Source organism: Ranitomeya variabilis, chromosome 5 (assembly GCF_051348905.1).
Source record: "Ranitomeya variabilis isolate aRanVar5 chromosome 5, aRanVar5.hap1, whole genome shotgun sequence".
In the NCBI taxonomy this organism is placed as follows: domain Eukaryota; kingdom Metazoa; phylum Chordata; class Amphibia; order Anura; family Dendrobatidae; genus Ranitomeya; species Ranitomeya variabilis.
The window spans coordinates 519,230,673-519,248,352 of NC_135236.1; the positions used below are offsets into that span (position 1 = coordinate 519,230,673).

The 17,680-nt window shown below is 47.8% G+C and overlaps 1 protein-coding gene across 1 annotated transcript in view; it reads left to right on the forward strand.

Annotated features, from left to right (window-relative positions):
- Positions 1-5,145: 5,145 nt before the first annotated feature.
- Positions 5,146-17,680, forward strand: part of ERGIC1 (endoplasmic reticulum-golgi intermediate compartment 1) — a 124,338-nt gene continuing 111,803 nt past the window's right edge. The window contains exon 1 of the mRNA XM_077265792.1: positions 5,146-5,322. Within this exon, the coding sequence (XP_077121907.1) occupies positions 5,303-5,322 (20 nt within the window). The 5' untranslated portion in view covers positions 5,146-5,302. The remainder of the gene's footprint in view (positions 5,323-17,680) is intronic.

Here is a 17,680-nt window from a genome sequence, read left to right on the forward strand (position 1 = left end):
GCATTTAGGCATGTAGACATGGTCAAGACAATCTCCTGCAGTTCAAACCGAGCATCAGTATGGGGAAGAAAGGTGATTTGAGTGCCTTTGAACGTGGCATGGTTGTTGGTGCCAGAAGGGCTGGTCTGAGTATTTCAGAAACTGCTGATCTACTGGGATTTTCACGCACAACCATCTCTAGGGTTTACAGAGAATGGTCCGAAAAAGAAAAAAATTCAGTGAGCGGCAGTTCTGTGGGCGGAAATGCCTTGTTGATGCCAGAGGTCAGAGGAGAATGGGCAGACTGGTTCGAGCTGATAGAAAGGCAACAGTGACTCAAATCGCCACCCGTTACAACCAAGGTAGGCCTAAGAGCATCTCTGAACGCACAGTGCGTCGAAATTTGAGGCAGATGGGCTACAGCAGCAGAAGACCACACCGGGTACCACTCCTTTCAGCTAAGAACAGGAAACTGAGGCTACAATTTGTACAAGCTCATCGAAATTGGACAGTAGAAGATTGGAAAAACGTTGCTTGGTCTGATGAGTCTCGATTTCTGCTGCGACATTCGGATGGTAGGGTCAGAATTTGGCGTAAACAACATGAAAGCATGGATCCATCCTGCCTTGTATGGAGCATCTTTGGGATGTGCAGCCGACAAATCTGCGGCAACTGTGTGATGCCATCATGTCAATATGGACCAAAATCTCTGAGGAATGCTTCCAGCACCTTGTTGAATCTATGCCACGAAGAATTGAGGCAGTTCTGAAGGCAAAAGGGGGTCCAACCCGTTACTAGCATGGTGTACCTAATAAAGTGGCCGGTGAGTGTAGATTATGGAGTTCATCTTTACCCCTTCAGGGATCATAAAGGGGCAGGCAATCTCTCTCCCCATGATTCCAGCCCAAAACATTACTCCACCTCCTCCTTGTTGGCGCCTTAGCAGTGTTTTCATTTGGTATCCATCAACCAGCCATCCTCCACTCCTTCCATCTGGACCATCGAGCGTTGCACGGCACTCATTGCTGAACAAAACAGTTTGGAAGTCAGTCTTCATGTATCGTTTGGCCCACTGGAGCCGCTTCTGCTTGTGTGCAGTGGATAGAGGTGGTTGACAGGATGGCTTACGCACAGCTGCAAACCTCTGAAGGACCCTGCATCTTGTTGTTCTGGGGACGTTGGAGGCACCAGCAGCTTCAAAAACTTGTCTGCTGCTATGACAAGGCATTTTTGCAGCTGCTCTTTTAACCTTACGCAATTGCCTGTTGGAAAGAGTCCTCAGTTTTTCCTTATCAGCACGCACACGTGTGTGCTGGGAATCAGCTACATACTTCTTGATTGTGCGATGATCATGATGAAATGTCTTGGCAATGTTGATTGTAGTCATGCCTTGACCTAAATACTCCACAATTTGTTGCTTCTCAGCAGCCGACACATCCTTTTTCTTTCCCATTTTGGCAAAAAATGTAGTCTGCTTAATAATGTGGAACAGCCTTCTTAAGTAGTCTTGCCTTTATTTGGACACCCCTGCCAAACTAATTTGCACAGGTATCTGCAATTGCTTTCAGTGATATAAAGAGCCCTGACACACATCACCATCAATGAGTTTAAATGACAAACAAAAAAATTCTAACCTTATCACTCCTAAACTCTATGTGCATAATAATTTGGAACACAGTGTAGAAACACAAAGTGTTAACGGTAATAGAGTAGTAACAGAGGGTGAAATAACGAGTTAACATCAGTCTCTGGTTCCTGGACGGTGGAGGCTGGAAAATCCCACGATGGCGCCGCAGGTGACGTGAGAAGTCTCCGAGCCGGTCCTGGAGGAAAGTATAGCACGGTCTCTGCATGGCGGCGAAGTGTCCTGGTCTTCCTACTCGTGGTCTCGGAATGAGGTGCTGACCGAAGGGAGGTCTGAAGCACCGCGAATGGTGTACAAAGTCCCGAAGTGGAGGCCGCAGACTCGCTACTACAATCAGCGTGCATCGTAGGATCAGTACTGCGTAGCGTGTCGGCAGTACAGACCGGTTAGTACTGCTGTGGTCAGAGGGTAGCGGGGAAATGGTCTCTGGAGGTACAGTCTGTACGAGCGAAAAATGGAAGGGTGTAACGCGGGCCTGCAGGTTGGCGGCAGTCAGTGGAGAGGGAGTCAACCTTCTCTCGTCACACACGCTGAGTCCTCGCCAAAAGCCCCGTTCCCGCGCTCAGTCTTTCTTATATCAGACCCGCCCCACAACAGTCAGGCGCAAAGGCCTGCTCCGGTCAGAAAGTCCTTCCCCCGGCAACAATGGTGACAGTCCTGACAGCTCCGGCCAGGACAAGCGAAAGAGACTAGTAGCCTGATCCATCTTCCTATATAATCGCCACATGTGCACTATTATCACAGATGTTTTACTATAAACTCTACACATATACACTGGGTACGGAAAGACCCCTTTACATTTTTCACTTTGTTTTTCATTTTTAATAAAATTGCAAAAATTACATTTTTTTTTTCAGTCAAGATGGGGTGCAGAGTGTACATTAACCCCTTAATCCCATATGACGTACTATCCCGTCGAGGTGGGGTTGGCCTTAATTCCCACCGACGGGATAGTACGTCATAGCGATCGGCCGCGCTCACGGGGGGAGCGCGGCCGGGTGTCAGCTGCCTATCGCAGCTGACATCCGGCACCATGTGCCAGGAGCGGTCACGGACCGCCCCCGGCACATTAACCCCCGGCACACCGCGATCAAACCCTTACCCTTGGGAAAATAAAAAATTGGGGGCGAAAAGATCATTTTTCTGAAAAAATATTTTTTATTTTTACGGCTCTGCATTATAAACTTCTGTGAAGCACTTGGTGGGTCAAAGTGCTCACCACACATCTAGATAAGTTCCTTAGGGGGTCTACTTTCCAAAATGGTGTCACTTGTGGGGGGTTTCAATGTTTAGGCACACAGGGGCTCTCCAAACGCAACATGGCGTCCGATCTCAATTACAGTCAATTTTGCATTGAAAAGTCAAATGGCGCTCCTTTCTTTCCGAGCTCTGCATGCGCCCAAACAGTGGTTTACCCCCACATATGGGGTATCAGCGTACTCAGGACAAATTGTACAACAGCGTTGGGGGTCCATTTTCTCCTGTTACCCTTGGTAAAATAAAACAAATTGGAGCTGAAATAAATTTTGTGTGAAAAAAAGTTAAATGTTCATTTTTATTTAAACATTCCAAAAATTCCTGTGAAACACCAGAAGGGTTAATAAACTTCTTGAATGTGGTTTTGAGCACCTTGAGGGGTACAGTTTTTAGAATGGTGTCACACTTGGGTATTTTCTATCATATAGACCCCTCAAAATGACTTCAAATGAGATGTGGTCCCTAAAAAAAAATGGTGTTTTAAAAATGAGAAATTTCTGGTCAACTTTTAACCCTTATAACTCCCTAACAAAAAAAAATGTTGGTTCCAAAATTGTGCTGATGTAAAGTAGACATGTGGGAAATGTTACTTATTAAGTATTTTGCGTGACATATGTCTGTGATTTAAGGGCATAAAAATTCAAAGTTGGAAAATTGCGAAATTTTCAAAATTTTCGCAAAATTTCCGTTTTTTTCACAAATAAACGCAAGTTATATCGAGTAAATTTTACCACTAACATGAAGTACAATATGTCATGAGAAAACAATGTCAGAATCGCCAAGATCCGTTAAAGCGTTCCAGAGTTATAACCTCATAAAGAGACAGTGGTCAGAATTGTAAAAATTGGCCCGGTCATTAACGTGCAAACCACCCTCGGGGCTTAATGAGAAAAAAATGAACTTTTTTTAATTTACCTAATGGCTGCAATGAAACAGAGTGAAAAATTTAAAGGGGTCTGAATACTTTCTGTACCCACTGTACTTTTATTATAATCTGTGTTCATGACAAGTGGGCAGCCTCTGATGACGAGTGAGCAGCGTCTCATGATGAGTGAACAGCCTCTGGTGATGAGTGGGCAGCCCCTGATGGCGAGTGGGCATCCTCTGATGATGAGTGGGCAGCCTTGATGGCGAGTGGACATGCTCTGATGGCGAGTGGGCATCTTCTGATGACAAGTGGGCTGCCTCTAATGGCGAGTGGGCATCCTCTGATGGCGAGTGGGCAGCCTTGATGATGAGTGGACATCCTCTGATGACGAGTGAGCAGCCTCTGATGTCGAGTGGGCATCCTCTGAGTCTGATGACATGTGGGCATGCTCTGTTGACGAGTGAGCAGCCTCTAATGATGAGTGGGCATCCTCTGATGGCGAGTGCACAGGTTCTGATGGCGAGTGGGCATCCTCTGATGAAGAGTGGACATCCTCTGATGAACAGTGGACATCCTCTGATGAGTGGGCATCCTCTGATGAAGAGTGGGCATCCTCTGATGACGAGTGGGCTGCCTCCCATGATGTTGACAGTTTCAGAACTGGATCTACATGGGTAACCTTCTTTAAATTACTGCTAGTCTGGCACTGTATTAAAAGCATAGGATAGGGTTACAGGGAACCTGTCAACACGTCTTTACATCTGGATGTATTGGGATTGCTGTACAGGACCTTTTTTTGTAGCGATCTGATGCGACAGTCATGAGGAATCTAGAGTAGAAGCTGTATGCAAATCAGCCAGGAGGTGCACGGGGGCGTGTCAATGCACTTCGATGACTACGTCCAAGCACAGTGACACACCCAGTGCACTTCCTGCCTCATTTGCACGTGGCTTCTACACTAGATTTCTCCTGATACATCGCTACAGCAAAAATATCATGTTAGTGGGGGAGGGGCAAGCGTCTATACAGGGGCCGCTACTTCCATATGTAACATGTTCCCTTTAAATAAAGACCTGTTCCCTGCACATCAGATGTAGGATACAGCAGCGGTGATCGTTACTTAAGGGCATCTCTAACGGGATGGTGGGTGCACTGGAGTCCCAGTGCCATGCAGAACCCACAATAGAAACGGCTGATAACTGAGAACACTAGCTGCTGGTGAGCAGCCCTGCACTGGAGATGCTGGCGGCTCCCGTCCTCTGCGCCAGCAGCACCCACTCATAGAAACGGCTGATAACTGAGAACAATAGCTGCTGGTCCTCTGCGCCAGCACTGACCCCGGCAGCAGCATCTCCCGGAGCAGGAAGCAGGATGCAGCACTCCGGACACCCCACGTGGCCGCAGCCGGGGCCGGATGTGCGCTCTCCGCCAATCACAGGCCGCGCGGCGAGCTCCGCTGACGACAGTTCCTTTGTGTGTAGCCGGCTGGCTTGAAGGGGATTGTGGCAGCGGCTGCTGGGACCCGTGGAGCGGCCCCTGGGAGGCGGGACACCATGCCCTTTGACTTCAGGAGGTGAGTGGTGGGCACCGTGCAGTGTCAGGGAGGGCTGCTCTCTGCAGGACATGGGGCATCACCCTGCACCCTCCCAATCACTGCTCATTCATTGCACCCATGCACTCCCCATGCCAGTGTATGGTGCCAGGTACCCTGTGTCTGTCCCTATACACACAGGTGTGCCCACATAGAGCCCATCTGGGGGGCTGGCGACAGCGGAGAACCCCTCTAAGGCACTACAGAGCCCTCCTTCCCATGCATGTTATTGGGGTGACTTCTGCCAGTCCCATATGGGTGAGTGGGCTTCTGCCAGCCCCATATGGGTGAGTGGGCTTCTGCCAGCCCCATATGGGTGAGTGGGCTTCTGCCAGCCCCATATGGGTGAGTGGGCTTCTGCCAGCCCCATATGGGCGAGTGGGCTTCTGCCAGCCCCATATGGGCGAGTGGGCTTCTGCCAGCCCCATATGGGCGAGTGGGCTTCTGCCAGCCCCATATGGGTGAGTGGGCTTCTGCCAGCCCCATATGGGTGAGTGGGCTTCTGCCAGCCCCATATGGGCGAGTGGGCTTCTGCCGGCCCCATATGGGCGAGTGGGCTTCTGCCGGCCCCATATGGGCGAGTGGGCTTCTGCCGGCCCCATATGGGCGAGTGGGCTTCTGCCAGCCCCACATGGGCGAGTGGGCTTCTGCCAGCCCCATATGGGTGCAGCCCCATGTGGGTGAGTGGGCTTCTGCCGGCCCCATATAGGCGAGTGGGCTTCTGCCGGCCCCACATGGGCGAGTGGGCTTCTGCCAGCCCCACATGGGCGAGTGGGCTTCTGCCAGCCCCATATAGGCGAGTGGGCTTCTGCCGGCCCCACATGGGCGAGTGGGCTTCTGCCAGCCCCACATGGGCGAGTGGGCTTCTGCCAGCCCCATATGGGTGAGTGGGCTTCTGCCAGCCCCATATGGGTGAGTGGGCTTCTGCCAGCCCCATATGGGTGAGTGGGCTTCTGCCAGCCCCATATGGGCGAGTGGGCTTCTGCCGGCCCCATATGGGCGAGTGGGCTTCTGCCGGCCCCATATGGGCGAGTGGGCTTCTGCCAGCCCCACATGGGCGAGTGGGCTTCTGCCAGCCCCATATGGGTGCAGCCCCATGTGGGTGAGTGGGCTTCTGCCGGCCCCATATAGGCGAGTGGGCTTCTGCCGGCCCCACATGGGCGAGTGGGCTTCTGCCAGCCCCACATGGGCGAGTGGGCTTCTGCCAGCCCCATATAGGCGAGTGGGCTTCTGCCGGCCCCACATGGGCGAGTGGGCTTCTGCCAGCCCCACATGGGCGAGTGGGCTTCTGCCAGCCCCATATGGGTGACAGGACGGTCCCAGAAATCTGCAATAAATCAGTGTTGCGTGAATCCACACTCCATCATCGGTAATTTAGTGCCGGAGAAATCTCTTGCCGGTGTTCTGAAATTTGTCGGCATGTCGTAGATAGTAGGGATGGGCGAGGCTACGGAGTCACGTGGCGCAAACTGACCAATCACGGCTGAAGATGCAGGGTGGAGAGAAGAGGAGCTCTGGGCGGCAACATGCCTGAAAATTTCAGGGACGGGCGTGAGTATGGCACCTGGGGGCCTGGTTAAAACCACAATAGTGAGGGAGGGGGCGTGACAAAGGGAGGGGGGCGTTACTATGCTCAGAAATTTCAGGGCGTCTTCATTCCTTTGTCACGCCCCCTCCCTCACTATTGTGGTTTTAACCAGGCCCCCAGGTGCCATACTCACGCCCGTCCCTGAAATTTTCAGGCATGTTGCCGCCCAGAGCTCCTCTTCTCTCCACCCTGCATCTTCAGCCGTGATTGGTCAGTTTGCGCCACGTGACTCCGTAGCCTCGCCCATCCCTACTATCTACGACATGCCGACAAATTTCAGAACACCGGTCACATTGTGCTAATGTTGAATAATATAGTATTAGAATTTTATGCGGTTTGGAACTTGTAAGAATTTTTTTTGCGTGTTTGTGCTGAGTACTCGTCTCGTATTGCAGCTCCGCCACATTCATTCTCGTGGACTAGTGGCATATTAGAGTGACGCATCCCTATCTATAGCTCTCGCCTCTAGCTGGGCTCATAAGTTTCTTTATCTACCTGATTCAGCAATGAGTCCCATAGAAGAAGTGGATGGGTCATATCAGCAGTGTGGACTTTTGGAATCCTGATTTTTTTTTTTTATTTATTTTTTTTGTTCCCCAATATTTAATCTAGAAAGTTTTTCTTTAAAGCGATTTCACAGGTGTCTGATCTGTTCCATGATTATCTGTCATTTATCTAATTTCGCATTTACTGATATCCAAGTCTTTGCCATTTAGATGGCCTCATTCATATGCACTGTATGGACAAAAGTATTGGGACACGCTTAATCATTGAATTCAGATTTTTCCATTCCGACCCATTGTCACAGGTGTAATCCAGCCCCCGGCCATATATTCTACCGCTTATAAATATTTGTGATAGAATGACTTTTTCTAAAGAGCTCACTAAATGTGAGTGTGGTCTTGCTACAAGTCAGAAAATGATATGTCCTCCCTCCTAAATATTCCACCATCATCTGGGAGTAGTAGTATTGAAAAGTGGAAGCGTTTGGGATCCACAGTTCAGCTATAAGGAGACCACGAGAAGTTACAGTGAGGGTCCCTGAGCTCTGATGCCTTAGTGCACCAACGTCTTGCTGGCTCCATAACTGCAGATATCCAAAACTCCTGGCATATTAACATCAGCATAGAACCTGAGCGGCGGGAGCTTTGTGGCATAGACTTCCATGGCCGAGCAGCTGCATGCAGGCCTTACAATGATTGGAGTGGTGTACAGCACGCCGCCATTGGAATCTGGAGCAGAATGATCGGGTTCTGTGGAGAGACAAATCTCGCTCCTTGCGTTCTGATGGATGAGTCTAGGTTTAGTGAATGTCAGAGGAACGTGGCCTGCCTGGCTGTATTGTGCCAACTGTACAGTTGGTTGGAGTTGGGATAGTGCTATGGGGCTCATTTTCAGTGATGGGCCTTGGCCGCTTAGTTCTAGGGAAGGCAATGGTTAATGCTTCAGTAATCTAGGCTACATTCACACATTCAGTATTTTACCTCAGTATTTGGTCAGTATTTTACCTCAGTATTTATAAGCCAAAACCAGGAGTGGGACAATCAGAGGAAAAGTATAATAGAGACACGTCACTTCTTCTGGATTTATCACCCACTCCTGGTATTGGCTTACACATTCTGAGGTAAAATACCGACCAAATCCTGAATATGTGACCATGGCCTAAGACATTTTGACAAGTGTATGCTCCCATCTTTGTAGGAAGAGTTTGGGGAAGGTCTTTTTCTGTTCCAGCACGACTGCGCCCCAATGTACAAGGTCCATTAGCATAGCTTTAAGAGTTTTGTGTGGAAGAACTTGCCAGGCCGTACACAATCCCAACCTCCACTCCATCGAGCACTGTTGGAATGGAGATTGTGGGCCAGGACCTCTCATCCAACATCGGGGTCTGACCTCGTGAATGGTTAATAATTCCCACAGATACTCCAACATCTTGTAGAAAGTCCTCCTTCCAGAATGGAAGCTAAAGGGGGTAGCAGATCCACATTAATGACTAGAGATTTAGAATGGGAAGCCATGAAAGCTCCTCTAGGTGTAATGGGTAGTTATCCCTTCAATCGAATATATGTGGTTCTGATTTTCATATACAGTGCATGTAGCAAAGTACGGTATTCCTATGCATACTGTAAATACACTGTTTGCTGAAACTTGGTGCTTTCACCTTAAGGGTATGTGCACACGTTCAGGTTTTTTCGTGATTAAAACACTATAAAAACTCATTAAAAACGCATACATTATGCATCCTATCATTTAGAATGCATTCTGCATGTTTTGTGCACATGGTGCTTTTTTTTCCGCGAAAAAAATGCATCGCGGTAAAAAAAAAGCAGCATGTTCATTAATTTTGCGGATTTTCTGCGTTTTTCCCGCTGTTCTATGCATTGGGAAAAACCGCAAAAAAAACGCGTCAAAAACGCGAAAAAAAAAAAACGCATGCGGATTTCTGGCAGAAATGTACGTTTTTTTGTCAGGAAAATTTCTGCAAGAAATCCTGACGTGTGCACATACCCTAAAGGATTTGTCCGGTCTCAGAAAAGTCAGCACTCACTCTGTACCTGCCGAATCGTTCAGGTGTGCGATGTGCACACTGTCACGATTCTCCTGTATTTCCTGTGGGGGTGGCAGTGACGTGACTACATGTATGCAATTGGCATAAGCGTAGTCATGTGTCTATTAGTCTCATCTGGCTTCTCTTGAAGAATTAGTTGGCCCATGACATATACAAATCGCCAATATGTGATCACGTGGCTGCACACCCACACAGGGAATAGAGGGGGATCGTGACAGTGTGCCAATAAAGTGACTGACTGCTGACTTGTTTTCTCAGACTTTACAACCCTTTTAAGTTGATATACAGCAGACTTTGTGATTTCACTTTTGCATTACAAAATCTGCATCATTGCCTCCTCTCCCCATAACAATTTTGTGATTTGGCTCCGCATAGACTTTTTGTTTTTTCTGGAACTCTGCAAGACGGGTTATCCAGTAGAAATTCCATATATTTGACAGCTGGGGACCACAAATAGAAATTCCAGCTCACCGTATTTAGTTAGGATTTAGACACTCAAATTAGGCTGCTTTCACACTAGCGTCGGTATGGGGCCGTCGCGCTGCGTCGGCCCGACGTACTGACGCATACTGTGAAAAAAATGCTCGACGTGGGCAGCGGAAGCAGTCTTACGACACTTCCGCTGCCCCATTGCAAGGACCGGGGAGGAGGGGCAGAGTTTCGGCCGTGCTTTTGCGTTACATGTAACGTTTTTTTGTGGCGGCGGTGCGCCAAAACACGACGCAACCGTCGCACGACGGTTGCGACGTGTGGCAATGCGTCGGTAATGTTAGTCTATGGGGAAAAAACGCATCCTGCAGACAGCTTTGCAGGATGCGTTTTTTCTCCTGAACGACGCATTGTGACGTGCAGCCAAAATCGCTAGTGTGAAAGTAGCCTTAATTGGGTAGATAAAATACAGCGAAGGATAATAGTTAGTCCCTTGACCCTATATTATATTTCTGGCATATTCTCACTGCTAAGTGGGATAATTATATATTGAAGTGCTTGTGCTTTTTTATACGTATTACTCAAAATTGGTGTTCAAGGTGCCAGGGCCTTCTAGAAATTGCCAGGGCCTTCTAGAAATTGCCAGGGCCTTCTAGAAATTGCCAGGGCCTTCTAGAAATTGCCGGTGCCTCCTAGAGGAGAGGACGCCGGTGCCTCCTAGAGGAGAGGACGCCGGTGCCTCCTAGAGGAGAGGACGCCGGTGCCTCCTAGAGGAGAGGACGCCGGTGCCTCCTAGAGGAGAGGACGCCGGTGCCTCCTAGAGGAGAGGACGCCGGTGCCTCCTAGAGGAGAGGACGCCGGTGCCTCCTAGAGGAGAGGACGCCGGTGCCTCCTAGAGGAGAGGACGCCGGTGCCTCCTAGAGGAGAGGACGCCGGTGCCTCCTAGAGGAGAGGACGCCGGTGCCTCCTAGAGGAGAGGACGCCGGTGCCTCCTAGAGGAGAGGACGCCGGTGCCTCCTAGAGGAGAGGACGCCGGTGCCTCCTAGAGGAGAGGACGCCGGTGCCTCCTAGAGGAGAGGACGCCGGTGCCTCCTAGAGGAGAGGACGCCGGTGCCTCCTAGAGGAGAGGACGCCGGTGCCTCCTAGAGGAGAGGACGCCGGTGCCTCCTAGAGGAGAGGACGCCGGTGCCTCCTAGAGGAGAGGACGCCGGTGCCTCCTAGAGGAGAGGACGCCGGTGCCTCCTAGAGGAGAGGACGCCGGTGCCTCCTAGAGGAGAGGACGCCTCTGCCTCCTAGAGGAGAGGACGCCGGTGCCTTCCAGAACACTGCACATTTTTCTACTGGCGATAATTTTCTTATATTGATGTAATTTTTGGATCTCTCGTGTGAGCAACTAGTTTATTGTAGAGTTTTGCCTTTTGCTCTCGGTATGTGCATTTTTTTATGTGGTGTAAATGGACTAGAGACTTATATTTAAGTATTCAAGGCAGTAGTTATGTGGCATCTCCTTGCTGGAAGGAGGCATAAAAATATTCCATGGGGTATATCTGGATGTAGTTAAGCAGCAAGAAGACTCCTGAGACCCCAATGTTTGTGGACCCAGTGAAGGGTATGAATTCAAGGAATGTTAGAAATGCCACTTAGTTGTGAAGAAAAACGATCAGGTGGCCGATCATCCTGTCAGTAGATGTTGCCTCATTGTTATCCCCTAGGATCTGAGTGCTGGGAAGTAATGGGAACATTCACGCTACTTTGCCGAGGGCTGTAAAAGAGTGTAAATCAGAGTAAACTTTAACTGTAGGGAGAATTATCATGGGCTGTCCGTCTGGGTTTTCTTACTTTGTTTTCAAGCATATTTTCACTGTGTATGGCCGGTTTAATATGGGTGTAATATATCCATATGTCAATGTCCGTAATGGCATTGTTTTCCACAACTAATGTATTGCTGGTAGATGATATCTACTGTATATCAGTAAGAACACGGGTGAGTAATGTCACTTCACACTGAAAGGTAAAAGCAGAGGGGTCAATAAAGATTTTTTTGGGCAGAAAATTATGGTAATTTTGGGATGAGTTAATAGCCAAGGGGAACTTTATAGTAAATTGGCAAAAAATAAATGATCCTAACTTCTGTATAAATATTTAGAAATCTATATGTAGTACAGATCCTCTGCTGTAATCGCTTAGGTCTACTCGCTGTCTGTCTGTAAACTTAGAACCTGATTTATAAAGGTGTTTGAAATGTTGCAGAAACATTGACAACTTTTGGCGTTTTAACTTTGGAAAAGTGGGGCGGGATATGGTGAAAGCTGTGCCACTGACGACTTACGCCAGAAATGTACTCCAGTCCCTGATTCGGGTGACATTTCTTGAGACACACACTAGTTGGCCATCTCCGCAGATGATATATACATTATAAACTGATTTTTTTTTTCTCTTGTGCAGTCAGTGTAGATTTGTGATTATAAGAACAGCTTGCATGGTTACTAGTAATCCATTCCGTAACAAGTGGGCTATCGGTGACTACTTTCCATGCATGCCTTCTAGCACACATACATTATTGCAGTCGGTAGCAGGTAGTGCCGTCTCTGCTCCTGTCACTACTATTGTATACTTTATTCCCTATCTAGCTGATTACAGTGAGCAAATATCCTAGATCCGTGAATGAACATTTGCAGTTGGTTGAAGCCATAAGTGCACATTAACTAATCTATAGGAAAAAAAATGCGTGGTGTTCCTTTTAACCATCAATTAGGAAAAAGCATAAAAAATTGTCTCTATTTAAAAGTATAATTTATGCCATATTTCCCAATCTAATCTGGGCTACACCCAATGTTACATAAAGCACAGCCACTTAATGGGAGCTTGCACTTGAAGTTTTTATACAATGTTTTTGACACACAAAATATTGCAGGAAGACATGGATTGGCATCACTCAGCCGCTCCCGGCTTCCTAAAAATGATGCATAAATGCCATTGTCTGGTGGCTTAGTTGTTGCTTTCTGCATGCACTGCTTTAGAACTGACCGTCGCTGGAGGGTTCCCTCGTGGGCAGGGATGAAGCTGTATTGCATAACCTTCCAAGGTGCACTGCCCAGGTGACCATTGTCTGGTAACTGGCATAGAGTATGCGCCATTTTAAATTTTGGTTTGTATGGATTTTGTTGTAGCTGAAAAAACATACACGGGTGTGTTTGGAAATCTTGTTTATTTTTGCATTTATTGTCTGTTGCTGAATGAGGGCTGTGGAGTTGGTAAGCCAAACCTCCTACTCCTCAATTTCCATGACTCCGACTCCACCAAAATGGGCTCCGACTCCACGACTCCAACTCCACTGCCATGCCCCCAGCTCCATATTTTACATCATTTCTGTAGTTATAAAACCTTAAGTTTATACCATCGAAGAGTCTTCATTCCCGCAAGCGCAGCTCAGGTGATCTCTTAACTAAAGTGAATTTCTATTATGTGGTGACAACTGCACCTGCCAAGGGTTGGAATATATTAGGTAATGGGGAAAATTGGCAAGAGTAAGGAACTTAATTGTTGAAAAATTGTGAAAGTTGCACGACTGGATCAGAGGTGTAGGGCTTCTGGGGTGTCCTCAGTATGCAGTGGTTACAAAAAGATGTCCCAAAAAAAGATGAACCTTGAAATGGTGACTGATTCGGTGGTGCATGTGATGGGTGAAGGTCAGCCTCTTTTGTCCCATCTCGGGGAAAATGCACAGATCGCTGGAAAATTAAAAGGGGTTATCCGGTTAAAACCTGTTATCTATTTGCAGGATAGCTGATAACTTGCTGATTGATGGATGGGTGTCCCAACAATAGGGTCCACACCAATTGGCAGAAGGTGAACTTACCCTTGATGGGGACTTTTTTTTTTATCCCATGACAAAATGGCATGGCAGGTCAGACGCTCCAACCACTACTCCATTCATTCCCTACTGGGCTGCCGGATTTAGGCAGCCCCATAAGGAAAGAATGGTTCTTTGGTCCAGCATGCCATGATGTAGAACACACAATCCATCAATCCAAGCTGGCCATGATGTAGAACACACAATCCATCAATCCAAGCTGGCCATGATGTAGAACACACAATCCATCAATCCAAGGTGGCCATGATCTAGAACACACAATCCATCAATCCAAGGTGGCCATGATCTAGAACACACAATCCATCAATCCAAGGTGGCCATGATCTAGAACACACTATCCATCAATCCAAGCTGGCCATGATCTAGAACACACAATTGCTAAATATGGGACAGCATAGCCGCAGACCCGTCACAGTGCCTATAAAGATCCCCTTCTGCCATCATAAGTTATTATAATAGGCACACATAAGTACCCTATAAATATGGAGAGTGGAGCCTAAAGAATTATTTCCTCTAAGGCACCTGAAGTCCAACAATGAGCTATTTCCTCTGTGAATTAAAGTTCTGACATGTCTCTGACTTCTCAGAAGTTTTTGGAAAATAGTCTTTAACAGTGCATGTAATTTCTCTATTGTTTAATGCAATGTATTTCTTTTGCTTGGATCATAAGCAAACTTTTCATGGCTCTGTTTCCTTTTACTAAATCTCCCCTGTTGTCCTCTTTAGTCTTTTCACAATGGAATACAGTTTAGCAACGCCATTGATGTTCATATGTTGAAGGGTACAGACTCTGTATAGTGTTCCACACAATGATCTGTAAAGACCCTGCATGAATTATGCTTCGTAGACATGGTCGTTTTGGTGGCCATCATTAACTGTGAGGACACATTTAGATAGATCTGAAGAACAAGCGACAATGTACAAGTTGACCGATGTATGTTTAAAGACCCGTTCGCATGAGTTAATATAAATGGACAGAACAATGCGCTTCTGGCGCAAACTATCCAATCTACCATCAAACAAGCGTTCTGCCTGTTCCTTGGCTGGTCGACCACATGCTGACACCATTCGATGATCGGGAATAAGCGTTCTGCCTGTTCCTTGGCTGGTCGACCACATGCTGACACCATTCGATGATCGGGAATAAGCGTTCTGCCTGTTCCTTGGCTGGTCGACCACATGTTGACATCCGATGACTGGGAATGAGTGTTCCTATGGATGTTTATTTGCTGACTTTTGGCCTTTATGATTGGACCTTAGTTGCTAGAATCCCTTGGGTTGAGTTTTTAGCAGGAGGGTAAGTGGTCAAAGAAAAAAATGCCTTTAAAGGGAACCTGTCACCCCCAAAATCGAAGGTGAGCTAAGCCCACCGGCATCAGGGGCTTATCTACAGCGTTCTGTAATGCTGTAGATAAGCCCCCGATGTATCCTGAAAGATGAATGAGTAAAAGAGGTTAGATTATACTCACGCGGGCGGTCCGGTCCGGTGGGCGTCGCGGTCCGGTCCGGGGCCTCCCATCTTCATTGGATGACGTCCTCTTCTTGTCTTCACGTTGCGGCTCCGGCTCCGGCGTACTTTGTCTGCCCTGTTGAAAGCAGAGTAAAGTACTGCAGTGCGCAGGCGCCGGGCCTCTCTGACCTTTTCCCTGCGCACTGCAGTACTTTGTTCTTCCCTCAACAGGGCAGACAAAGTATTCCGGAGCTGCAGCATGAATACAAGAAGAGGACGTCATTGTAAGAAGATGGGAGGCCCCGGACCGGACCGCGATGCCCATCGGACCGGACCGCAGCAGGACCGCCCCTGGGTGAGTATAAGCTAACCTCTTTTTCTCATCTTTCAGGATACATCGGGGGCTTATTTGCAGCATTCCAGAATGCTGTAGATAAGCCCCTGATGCCGGTGCGCTTAGCTCACCTTCGATTTTGGGGGTGACAGGTTGCCTTTAAAGGGAACCTGTCACCCTTCCCCCCCCCCCCCCCCCCCCCCCAGTCGTTTCAAACTAAAAGAGCCACCTTGTGCAGCAGTAATGTTGCATTCTGACAAGGTGGCTCTTTTAGTTCTGGGTGCTGAAACTAGAGAAATAATCAGTTTTATAACTTGTCAGAAATACCTGGTGCTCAGTCAAGTAGGCCGGCGTTTCCCCCCTGCTTTAGACGCCACACAGCTGTCACTCACATCTTCTTGGCACCGGGCGCCGCCTCCTCCTCACCGCTGTTTTGAAAATAGCCGGCGCCTGCGCTCTGTTCCCCTGCCTGGTGCAGGCGCAGTGAGCGCTGGCCGTCTGTCCTCATATGTAGTCCAGCTGACTGCGTCTGTACGGTCACCCTGCCTGTGAATCCCAGCCCCACAATGTGAATAAATCATAAGTCACTGCGGGGCTGGGATTCACAGGCAGGGGGGAAACGCCGGCCTCCTTGACTGAAGACTAGGTATTTCTGACAAATTAAAAAACGGATTATTTCTCTAGTTCAGCACCCAGAACTAAAAGAGCCACCTTGTCAGAATGCAGCATTACTGCTGCACAAGGTGGCTCTTTTAGTTTGAAGCGACTGGGGGGGGGGGGGGGTGACAGGTTCCCTTTAATAAAGGTAATTTCCCACCCAATGTCCTAATGGGTCATCTGCAGTAATATTTTAACGAGGCAATTCTTTATATCTAAAAAGAAGTAAGCTATCGTTGCACTATGTTTGGGTGAGTAAAATTAACCCATTCCATGGCTAGCTTCACACATGTGTGTGGCTCTGTTGGGGTTTCCATCTGAATCACTGAACTTAGGGATTCGAAGAGGAACCCTTCGCTATAGTGAATCTGATGTCATCACCCTTACTGGTCTCCGTTCCTGTGATGTCCATCTTTTTAGGTGGATATAAAAGCGTGGCCTATCACTTTTATGCCATTCTAAAAGAGACGGACTTTACTGGAATGGAGCACAACAGGTTCCAAAGTGACTCTGGTTGTACCCAAATCACTTTTTTTTTTTTTTTTTTTTTAGGGCTTCAGACGGAAACCCTGATTGAGCCACAAATGTGTGGCAGAAACATTATACAAAGTCAGCCTAAAAGTAACTTTGGCCAAATTTGATGCCGTCTTCAAGGAGCATGAAAAATTGTCGCTCTAAATCACCCAAGCTAGAGACGCGTAATGGAAAATGCGTGATCTGTAAATACACACGACATGTATGTGTTTAAAGGGGCCATTGATTCTGAATTCGGAGAAAGACTTGGGTCAGTGGTTAAGTAATGTTTTCATTCCTTCAGGCTGTAGTCTTAGATCTGTCATACAGACAATGATCGCTTTGTAATTTGCCCGGGATGTCACTTTTTTTCTTTTTCCATACCTCAAAGTAACAATGTTCTCTTTTTGCTTCCTGACTTAATATTTTCTTGATCTAATTTCCTCCCATTGACGATCAGGAGAGTTCTTCTTACCAGTGCCTCTGTCCGCCTTTCTGCGTATCCCTCTAATTTTCTGGTTTAATGATGATCGCAGTCATAGGACATCCTCATGGTCCTTGTCATAGCTGGCCTGTGGCGTGACTAATTACACAATTCTGGGTGACCTGGAGGAGCCTCTGAGAGTTCCCTTTGCACAAGCATTGCCGTCAGTGTTTATACAGTGTAATACAAGTGTTCCTATTGTGCATTTCAGATATAAAGTCATCTGGGCCAACCCGCAGGGAAAGTTCGCGTGGATCTGTGGTTAGTAATGGTGGACAAGTTTGCGATGTGTTCACTTTACACCTTTCCTATGTTTTCTGAGTGGTCCGTCCGTGCAAGATCCGTCAGGGTTTCTAAATCCTGTTTTAGTTACGGCCTCATTCCGGTAATGTTGGCTGTCGGCTCCTTCGGAAGCTGTAAGGAGAAACACTGATATTACATG